We start from the raw sequence: 11,056 nt of genomic DNA, 5'->3' as shown, positions 1-11,056 counted from the left end.
GGTTGTCAATGATAAAGTGAGAAAGCGTCAGCTTCTGTGGACCGGTAGATGGTGCTATTCTGCTATCTTTGGTATATTATGATTGACATGACAACACTTCCAGTTATTAGAAGTAGCCTAGTAATTAAAATATTTTGGATAAAAGCGTCAGTTAAATGACATTTAACCACTTTCTAAAAGAAGCGCCAAACAGTACATGATAGAAAATGAAACGACGAGTTGCTTTAACTGAATAACAAAGTTTTGGGGTGGGGATTTCAGACATCGGTTGTTAATTTCCTGCTATTTTGACATAATGTGGTTTTAAGATGATAAATCCTGTTGCCTGTATGATTTGAGCAAAAATCTGCACAAGAAACACTGGGATTACCCTTATCGTGGAGTTTGTCATTTTCTCCAGTAGGTGGCAGCAGAACCACATAAACCACGGCTCCTCCGCTCCACGGTTCCAGAGATTTGCGTTGCCTGCAGGATTTTGTTGTCGCCTCAAAATAAGTAACTCATTCAGACCGGCTGAGGAGTTAACTGCCAGATAAACTGCTTTCATTGATCAGTTAAATGATGAAAAACAGCGAACACCAGTATACCGTGCGGCTGTTTAGGTCTAAGGTAGGGGGGCTCTCCATCCTGAGCTGAAATTAACGGAAGTGAAACGCCAATTGTAATGTACAGAATCCTATCACGTAGTTCTGTCAATTATTAATAGTTAATGCAGAGTTATAACGGTCGTTGTTCCTTCCTGGGCATCCGCGGATCCAGATACAAAGGCGCCACACATTTATTCAATCTGAGGAAGTACTCAAAAAAGGTTCCCTTGGAGTTGTGTTTCTTTTTGCCTACGTGCCATCACATTTGACATGTTCCTGGAACCCCTTTTCACAGTAGATTTAGTTTTTCAGGGTGTGTTCGTGCTCAGTCTGTGCTCTGGATAATATGTGTCAGTCTTGGTAGCCGCCGGAGCCTGGCACCTGTCTCGTGCAGGTGTTTCAGTCTCAGCGAAAGGAATAGTAACGGTTTTCAGATGAGTTCTGGAACTCTTTTGAAAACGGAATGTCTTAACATTGCCCTCACTGTAAAAAAAACTTTTAAAAAAACGACACTCCTATGAAATACACAATACTCAATACAATTCAAAATATATAAATTTAATCCATAATATTAGATTTATTCAATAATAATACTTTTAATCTTATCTAATTTGTATTGGGTAGGTATAATTTTAATATACAGTGTACTAAGTTATCCGAATCTAATAGACCCGATATATTACATTTTTCTAGTGTTTTACAACTGTAAGCTTTCGTAACGTTGTCTCTGAAAGGAATCTGTATTTTATTAAGCAATGTCAGCTAAACCCATGGTAGCCTATTAAGTGGTGTCATATAATTCATCTAGCCTACTTATACAACAGTAAATTATGTTTTATATTAAAATGATATGAAATTACATATATTTTTGTATCTGGATTGCGCGCTCATTGTCTTGAGCCTTCTCGGTGACGTCATCTACCGAACAGACTCACCTGAAGTCTGTCCCGCGGGAGCGCGTATCTCCGCTTGGGCACGGGCGGACACAGTACTGGTCATACTTTTTGGAGACAAAAGAAAAGAAACGATGGGAAAGCAATGCCAGTGTGAATAAAACCCTGCGTTTATAGCTTGAATAATAGCCATCGAGTCATGTGAAACTGGGTGAATCAACAGAGTTCTGAGAAAAAGGGCTTCTTTCTCAAAGTAGGCTATTGAAAACGACAAGTCTGCGCAAACGCATTGTTGGAGTCCGTCCTTAAGTTTTCTAACTGTTGATGATAGAAGTAGTTCTGAACGACAGTTCCTACTATGATTTGAACCCAAAACCACATTACGGAGATTGCCCTGGAACAAACAGGTATGGATATTTATTTTATCATCTGTTGATTAAATGTTATTGCGTATAAATCACTCTGCTGCATGGTCCAGAATAGTTATTTGCTTTCACGCAAGGCTTTTTGTTAGACATTATATGAAATGTTTTTCTGATGTGATGTATATTTTAAAATAGCAGCCTGTTTTCGTTGTCCTGCCAAAAGTGCCGTGCGTGAGACATTAATGCCGTGGCAGGCAAGACAGTAGTTTAGATGTTAAGGTCGAATTCTCCGCGGAGAAATTGGTCACAGGATGTGTTTCCTGATATAGGTGCTTTTTTTTACAACTTGTCAGAATATATTTTTACTTAGTTTGTCGTCAAAAAAAAAAAGCGAAAACAAAAGAATATCGCTCCAAGGTGCAATCATTGGCATGCGCACCTGTGAATTGAATCCACGTGTGAGCCTGGACGAGGTTTGCTCTGAATTATTTTCTGCATGTCGCTCTTTTGCGCCCAATTCACGGGGAATTGGATTATTTCAAAATGTGAAGTCTGCATTCAATCTGCCAAGTGGCAACAAATGTACCCTAAAAACAATAGCGAAACAAGGGCACATTTTGTGAATCTTCTTCCTTTTTGTTTCTGTTCGGAAACCACAAGGGATGTAGCCTACTGGATAATCTCACGAATTCTTAATCTGAGCCCGTATCAGAGTGTTGTTGACCACATTAGACACGGGTTTGAACGAGACCTGCTGCGCAGATTCGAGTTTCTCGCAGTCAGTCACATCTCTTTGCAATTACGACCCGCGTCTCAGCGCCGGATAATCAACTCCCTGTGCGCGAAATAATAGATAATTCAACAAGGTCGCTTTTTGTCCAGTGTAGGCCAATCCTGCACTTCGCTGGAAACGTAGCGCTTTGGGTGAGAGTGATGATGCCAGGTGATTCATACCACTCGGTCGCACTGCGGTTAAAGATTCAAGAGAGAGTCAAAAGAACCGCAGGCCAGTGGCTTGGTCAACATAAGCAGGTCGTGGAGTTTCACTCCCGTCCTCTCTAATCGTGACTTTACCGCAACTCTAAAAACCGGCGTTTGTCAGAGACTGGAATAGAACTTTGGACACATTTTCTTTTTTGGAGCTCCTTGCAGTTCCGTCAAAAGCATGAACCCTTTCCCTGGTTTGAGCCGCAATGGCGTTTGCGTGTGTCACCGGGAGGCTACAATGGTGATGTTGTTGAGCGCCTCCGTCCGGGCCTGAAAGGCAGCGGTGCCCCTCCCTGCACATATCGCGCATTCTTTTCTGATGGCTAGGAAGGGCTTCTATTTTTAGAGTGGGGAAAAAAAGGTCCACTTTCTGAGGGTACTCTGGCGTCAAACCCAGCTTGAAATGACCAGCTATCAGTTGTTGCATAGCTTGAGCTGGTCAAACCATGTTAAGCAAGGTCTGAACCGGTCAACCAGCTGTTTCAAAACCTAACTTGAGCTGCGGGTAGCCTACTGCGCCAGCACATTTGATTGATGTCAGGTTGTGTGGTGTTCCTCCTCCTCCTCCTCAGGTGCGTGATGAAGGCCTGGCTGAAGGTCTGGGTGTGTGCGCTCTTCGCCCTGTGTGCGCTGGTCGCGCAGGTGAGGGGGGAGTGTGGCGACCTCCATTCCGGCTCTAAGCTCAACCTCTCGGTGCGGTACCAGCTCCCCAGTTTCCGGGCGGACGGGCCCATCCAGAACCTGCTGGTGTTCGCGGGGCGGGTGTACGTGGGCGCGGTGAACCGGCTCTACTCCCTGGACCGGAGCCTGGAGCGCGTGTCCGAGCGCGGGACCGGCCCGGTTCCGGAGCGGCCCGGCTGCCCGCCCTGCGGGGCGTGTGAGGGGGCGGGGAACGCGTCGGGCGCCGTCGCCCGGGACAACGCCAACGAGGTGCTCCTGGTGGAGACGTACTACGACGACGAGCTGTTCAGCTGCGGCTCCGCCCGGGGGGGCGTGTGCGAGCGGTACCTCCTGTCCCGGGACGGGGGGCTCACGGGGGGGCCCCAGTGCATGCACGCCCCCCGCACGGCCACCGGGGGGCGCCACGGCTGTCCCGACTGCGTGGCGGGGCCCTCCGGCACGCGGGCCCTGAGCGTGCAGAGCGGGGGCGTGGTGCGCTTCTTCGTGGGGACCAGCGTGAGCGCCGACCCCGCCGCGACCCCAGCCCCGCCCGTCTTCTCCGTGCGGCAGATGAAGGAGACGCAGGACGGGTTCCGCTTCTTCTCCCAGCACTCCTACCTGGACCTGTTGCCGCGGCTACGCGGGGCCTACCCGCTGCGCTACGTCTACGCCTTCGCCAGCGGGGCCCACGTGTACTTCCTGTCCGTGCAGCGCGAGGACCCCGGCGGGGCGGGGGCCCGGGGAGGGGGCTTCCACACGCGCATCGCCCGCGCCTGCGCCTCCCACCCCGAGCTGAGGCGCTACGTGGAGCTGCCCTTCGAGTGCATCCTGACGGAGAAGAGGAGGCGCAGGAGGAGGAGGCGCGGGGCGGACATGGAGGTGTTTAACCTCCTCCAGGCGGCGCGGGTGGCCCGGCCCGGCCGGGCGCTCCGGGAGGAGATGGGGCTGGACGAGGGCGAGGACGTGCTGTTCGCCGTGTTCGCCCGCAGCCGGCCCGACTCCGCCCAGCCCACGCCCGGCTCGGCCGTCTGCGTCCTCCCGCTGCGCGACCTGGCCGTCTTCTACCGCGACTTCATCCACAAGTGCCACACGCAGCCCCCCGCGCACCTCAGCAGCCCCCCGGAGAGACGCTGCTACAACGAGGTGAGAGCGGGGTCAGGGGTCGGGGGTCCGGGGTCAGGGGTCGGTCACAGGTTCATGTGGGGAAGGTGTTCGCCACTGCTGGGTTTTAGCCAGAGGACTGCACACTTTCACAAATAAAGTGACAGTAGAGGTACATTTTTGCCCTTCAACTACTAATTTCCCAAATGTACCCTGAAAGTACAGTCTTGTTCTCTTTGGGTACAAATCAGTAAGTTTTCCAAAAAAAAAAAAAAAAAAAAAGGTACAATAACGTATAATTCATAATACTGTATATGCTCATTTAGCTGGGAAGAGGAATGGTTTTCAAGCACTGTTGTAGAAACTGTTTCTATCATAGCCTCATGTTTCCTCTTCATACCTTATCTCTCCCCACCCTCTCTCTCTCTCCCTCCCTCTGCCCCCCCCCCCCCCCCCCTCTCTCTCTCATAAATCATGGCTTTGTGGTGTGTTTGTAGGCGGTCCTGCCTCCTCCTGGTGTGTCTCGTTAATCAGCATTGATCACACATTGTTTAAATCTGGGATCAATAGCCCCAGGAATGTAACAGGCCCCCTCCTCTCCCCTCTTTGACTGAATGAGGCTGGCCCTGTCAGTGTTGTCCAGGTCTGTGCTGTAGACTCGCTGGAGTACAGATGCTGACACGTCTGTGTGGCTCAGGGGGTTTGGGGGAGCCTCATCTGAATCCCCTTCCCCTGCTCCCTGTTCCTTTTTGGTTCCTGTTCCTGTATCATTCCTGTTCCTGTTTGCTTCCTGTTTCGTTCCTGTTTCGTTCCTGTTTCGTTCCTGTTTCGTTCCTGTTTCGTTCCTGTTCTGGTTCCTGTTTCATTCCTGTTCCTGTTTGCTTCCTGGTTTGTTCCTGGTCCTGTTTGGTTCCTGTTCCGGCAGAATGGAACAAAAAACTCTGCTAATTTTGTCAATGGTGGTGGTTGAGGCGAGTTTCCTCCTCATCACTGAAAAGCTCTTTGAATGTTTAGAAAAGCCCTCTAGAAAGGTGTAATGATCAATCTTATCTATCTATCCTGAATTTCCTGGCACGGTTTGAAAAGCCTTCCCATAAAGCCAGATTTGGTGTCCGCTCCTGGATAGGCCAGGCATTTTGTTTTCCTTGTAATTGGTCACGTTCATTAGTGCAGTGCGGAGAACTCTAAACGAGAGACAAATTAATGGCCTCGTTAATAACCTGAGAGGCTTTCTGAAGTGGTATTGATCCAGTGTTCTGCGGCAATATGGGTGAGTGCAGCAGACCGATGTATGACCCTCCTGGGGAGAGTAATTGTGGTCGGTCTTCGATATTAATAGTGGGAACCATCCCAGCAAACCGAAGCACTGCCCTGTGACAGGGGAATAATGCTGCTTCTGAAGTCATAATTGTGATACAATTACAATCGATTTCTAATTTTAAAAACAACAGCCAACTGTGATTGGATTTGAATTGAACGTGAATGTTTATTGATTGTGGTGTGCACTGAGATTCTACTGGAAATGTTTTAAATGTTACAATTACATAAGTGGTGCTGTTTCACTGTTGTGTATGTTGAAAACATTGGATTGCTTTGAGAACAAACATCTTGTAACCTTTTAATTGTGACTGATATTTATAGTATACTATGAATATAAACACTATTCCAGAGGGTAGTTAAGATAGGGGAGGGGAGGTCAAAGGTGAGTCTGCATTTGTTCCTTCCGAATCCGTAATTACACTGTGCTGGAGGCGGTGGGTGTTTTATGACTGGAGCAGGCGGTGTGTTTGGGCCCCTCTGGGGGACAGGTAAAGGTGTGTTTGGGCCCCTCTGGGGGACAGGTAAAGGTGTGTTTGGGCCCCTCTGGGGGACAGGTAAAGGTGTGTATGGGGCTCTCTGAGGGACAGGTAAAGGTGTGTTTTGGGCTCTCTAGGGGACAGGTAAAGGTGTGTATGGGGCTCTCTGGGGGACAGGTAAAGGTGTGTTTGGGGCTCTCTGGGGGACAGGTAAAGGTGTGTATGGGGCTCTCTGGGGGACAGGTAAAGGTGTGTATGGGGCTCTCTGGGGGACAGGTAAAGGTGTGTTTGAACCCGGAGGTGACCCATACCCTCCCTCCTTGGGCAACACTATAATAACTGCCATCACCATGAGTCACTGTTTCTAAGTTACTAAGTGCTAGCACTTTAGCTGGATGCCTTAGCCGGGAGGCTAAAGCATGCTTGCTGGATGACAGTGCAGTGAGTCACTGGTTAGCGCTAAGCTACCATCCTAGCCCTGCTGTTACAGGTCAGGGAGCAGCTTGTAGAGCATCCTAAATACACCCTTCCCCTCTCTGATTCATCCTGTGTCATGCAGCTTCTCAATGCCGTAGACCCACCTGGAACAGACCATACCTGTGCTCCAGGTGTGTTTTGGGATTGAAATTCCCGTCTCATTGTTTCCAGGTCTCAGTCGACAGGTAGCGTTCACCTGTGGCCTTTCTGTCTGCACCCTCCATGCGCTGAACTCTGGGGTGGGTCTGGGTGATGTCACTTCCTGTTGAAGACATTGTAACAGCCCGAGAGAACATTGTTTTTCTCAAACCTTATCTAACCTTTTTAGCCTTTTCAGCTCAGTGTTTAGTCTGCAATCCAAGAAAACAAAAACCCCATTATTCCCCTTCTTCCTCCTCCAAGAACCAATATTTGCATGCAGCCACACAGGAGGGAGATAACGGATATCAGGCAGGAACGAATACAGACCTGACTCTGATAGCACAGCCCCGCCTCTCACTCACTGTGTATTCCTGTCGCGTGTCTCCAACTGTGTGCTCACTGAGCGAATTTTACGTGCCGTTTAATCATTAAGCAAACGGTCCTGTCTCACAGCTGGTGTGCTAGTGTGCGAGTGTGTGTAACCTGTTGTCTCCAAACTGGAACCCGCGTGATAACGGACCGCACCTGCCCCCGGGGGGGGGTTAAAGATTCGGTGTGTTCCTCCTCTTCTGCCGCACTCTCTCCTGGAATGTTTGAAGAGCAGGGTTACTTTCGGAATGTTGCTTTCAAAATTCTAGTGTTCGGTGTTCTCGAACTCCATCGTCATCAGTCACCGGTCGTGATTGTGACATCAGCTTTGGAATGTTCAGTTTCATAAGTGTTGAGTTCAGAACATTCTAAGCGCACATTTGTGACCTCACAGCGTAGAGGGCTGTGGTGCTGCTGTCCTGGGGCTTGGCTTGGCGGCACACCAGCGCACGTGTCCGATGTTTTGGTTTTAGTCCGGAGAAGTCTGCAAAACAAAGTCATTGTACAACGCAGCTGCAGTCATGCTACGACGTAGGTTGAAGTCGACATGCTACAAGACTGAATACGTACTGAACTCGGCTCCTTTAACGTTAACCTGTCGACGCGAGTGTTTTTTACGCGTCCCTTGCGGATCTGTGTTTGTGGACCTCGCGCTCCTGGTCTACGGCCAGCGGGTCGGACAGAGCCGCTACTCCTGATCCCACAGCCTGCGGCGTTCCGCTCCGTCGGGTGCAAATGGGAGTCCGCGTCCCGAGGAATTCCGCTTGGAGAAGCAGAATGAACGCCCCCGCGCTCCACCGAGAGGGGTCCCCGCTGCACTTTGATGTCACTGATCCCCCGCGTGAGATAAACAGCCAAGTGCAGCCACAGGGGGGTGGGACGGTCACACCGTGAACAGCAGTGTTTTACCGGCTTACAAGCCCAACCGAAACACCCTGCGTTTCAGATGGAACACATTATCACAGTTTGATTCGGTGGCTTTGCGAGTCTTTACAAGGGTGACTCCAGTTCACGTCAATAAAACGGTTAATAAAACCGTCGCAGTTGTCACTGTTTGTTCACAAACGGTGTTCTGCCGTCTTTTTAAATACATTTTAAGCCCTGAGCTAAACCTAAGCCAAAAATAGTGGGTTTAATATCAGTCAGATTTTAGCATGTGCTGACATACTAAGCCCAGCAAACTGCAATATTTCTAACAATCTCTTTGGTCGAGATCGTGGTTTGTATTTGCAAAAACCTGTTGGCTGGTGCTAAAGCCTTTTGGAGCCTCTCCCTTTGGGCTGTGTTGTAGTTGTAGCTGTAATCTGATTTGGGCTGTAAAACTCACCGCACACAGTGATTGATTTTCGTTGGGTTTTTATTAGCTTTTCGGGGTTATTCATGGCTTCCGTTATCCCTCTCCCCCCTGCTGGGCACACACGAGCTCCCCGGTCGTGCCTGTGTTCAGCCGCACGGACAGATTTAGAGGCACGATTGTTTTAGCGTTATCTCAGGAGAGCTCTGAACGGGAGAGAGCACACGCCCTGGAACGACGCTCGTTTCCACACATTTTGGGGTTTTGGGGTGTGATTTAAATGCAGATGAAGTGTGGAAAGCAGGACAATGTGGCATTGTTTAATTCTCCCGCCTGGCTGTGTTGGTAATTACCTTTTTAAGATTAGCCTTTTTAAAACGGGGCAGCCTGCAGCCTTGTGGCTCAGGTACTGTTCATAAATGGGACCCGGAAGGTTGGTGGTTCTAGCCCCGGTGTAGCCACAATAAGATCCACACAGCCGTTGGGCCCTTGAACAAAGCCCTGCATTAATCCCGGTGGGATTTGTCCCGTGCCTAGTCTAATCAACTGTAAGTCACTTTGCATAAAAGCGTCAACGAAAATACTGTGGGTGCTCCTGTAGTGTAGGGTCCTGGGGCTGTACTGTGGTTAAAGCAGGAGGCCTCCCTGAGCAGCGATGCCACAGCTTCAATCGCTTCATTTACACACAGCCTCGGGCGTTTCAGGCTGTGTGTGTGTGTGTGTGTGTGTTCGTTCCTGTTATCTCACCACAGCGATCGGCAGGTACCAGAGATGTGTGGTCAGATTGTGGCCCTGTGGAACGGGCCCTCAGGCCCTCAGGTGTTAGAACAGGAAACTGGGCCCCTGGGCTGTGAGCAGGCCTCACTCAGCCGAACCTCCGTCTACACGTCACAACATGGCCGCTCTTATTTGCATCTGTGTCCCAATCGGTTCTTCAGTGACTCCTGTCTGAGTCTCAACACTGTGTGTATCTTTATTCTCCTAATGGTCCACTGCTGCACTTATTTCAGCTGCTTTTTTTTTTTTTTAATTATTTTTTTAAAGATATTTTTTATGCCTTTTTCAGCTTTATTGGACAGTATATAGTATAGAGAGACAGGAAGAATGGGAGCGAGAGAGAGGGGAAGACATGCGACAAATGTCGGACGGTCGCAATGAGCATGCGGTCAGTGCTCTACAGGCTGCGCCACCGAGACACCCCAGTATTTAAGCAGCCTTTGTCCATGCCAGCCACATCAGCGCACACTCAGAAATAGTGACAGTGGAGGTACATCTCCCAAATTTCCCAAATGTACCCTGAAAGTAGCCTGCAGTAATGTTCTGTTTGGGTACAAAGCATTTGTACCTTTTTAGGCACTTTTCATGCCTTTATTTCAGAGACTGCAGAGATTGTGCTGGGAGACAGTTTGTACACAGTGCACTCTCTGCTGCAGGACTGAGAGACAGTATCTACACAGTGCACTCTGCTGCAGGACTGAGAGACAGTATCTACACAGTGCACTCCCTGCTGCAGGACTGAGAGACAGTATCTACACAGTGCACTCCCTGCTGCAGGACTGAGAGACAGTATCTACACAGTGCACTCCCTGCTGCAGGACTGAGAGACAGTATCTACACAGTGCACTCCCTGCTGCAGGACTGAGAGACAGTATGTGATCAGTGCACTCCCTGCTGCAGGACTGAGAGACAGTATCTACACAGTGCACTCCCTGCTGCAGGACTGAGAGACAGTATGTGATCAGTGCACTCCCTGCTGCAGGACTGAGAGACAGTATCTACACAGTGCACTCCCTGCTGCAGGACTGAGAGACAGTATGTGATCAGTGCACTCCCTGCTGCAGGACTGAGAGACAGTATCCACACAGTGCACTCCCTGCTGCAGGACTGAGAGACAGTATCTACACAGTGCACTCCCTACAGCAGGACAGAGACAGTATCTACACAGTGCACTCCCTGCTGCAGGACTGAGAGACAGTATGTGATCAGTGCACTCCCTGCTGCAGGACTGAGAGACAGTATGTGATCAGTGCACTCCCTGCTGCAGGTCTACAGCAGCGTCTGCAGGGCGTGCTCACTCCCTCACTCCAGCTTGCGAGCAGTGGGCTCTCGTCCAATCAGCCTGCAGGCAGACGCAGACGCGGAAGCGTAAGGGCGGCGGGGATGGAAATTAATCCAACCTGTCGGGAGAGGAATTCCGACACGTTTTCCTCCGCGGGCAGGGTTTACATCGGAATCTCCGCTTTTTTTTTTTCTTTTTTCCCCCAACGCGGTTTCCGCCTGGAATAAATTTGACATTTTTATGTTTTGGATTAAAGGGCCCGCAGTGCTTCGTGGGAGCCATCTCGGATGTCTTGGTGGTGTCTGTTGGAATCAGTGGAATTTACGG

The 11,056-nt window shown here is 49.7% G+C and overlaps 1 protein-coding gene across 4 annotated transcripts in view; it reads left to right on the top strand.

Moving 5' to 3' along the window:
• Positions 1 to 1,537: 1,537 nt before the first annotated feature.
• Positions 1,538 to 11,056, top strand: part of LOC133119378 (hepatocyte growth factor receptor-like) — a 39,351-nt gene continuing 29,832 nt past the window's right edge. For 2 of the 4 annotated variants that reach the window (XM_061229927.1, XM_061229926.1), the window contains exons 1-2: positions 1,538 to 1,887; positions 3,405 to 4,635. In XM_061229927.1, coding sequence (XP_061085911.1) covers positions 1,805 to 1,887; positions 3,405 to 4,635 — 1,314 coding nt within the window. In that variant the 5' untranslated portion in view covers positions 1,538 to 1,804. Of the gene's footprint in view, positions 1,888 to 2,247; positions 2,319 to 2,395; positions 2,789 to 3,404; positions 4,636 to 11,056 lie in introns of those variants that run through there. The other 2 variants (XM_061229929.1, XM_061229930.1) reach the window with 2 other exon arrangements.

The sequence above is a fragment of the Conger conger genome, chromosome 19 (assembly GCF_963514075.1).
Source record: "Conger conger chromosome 19, fConCon1.1, whole genome shotgun sequence".
Lineage (NCBI taxonomy): Eukaryota > Metazoa > Chordata > Actinopteri > Anguilliformes > Congridae > Conger > Conger conger.
This window is presented reverse-complemented; position numbering and strand designations above follow the sequence as displayed.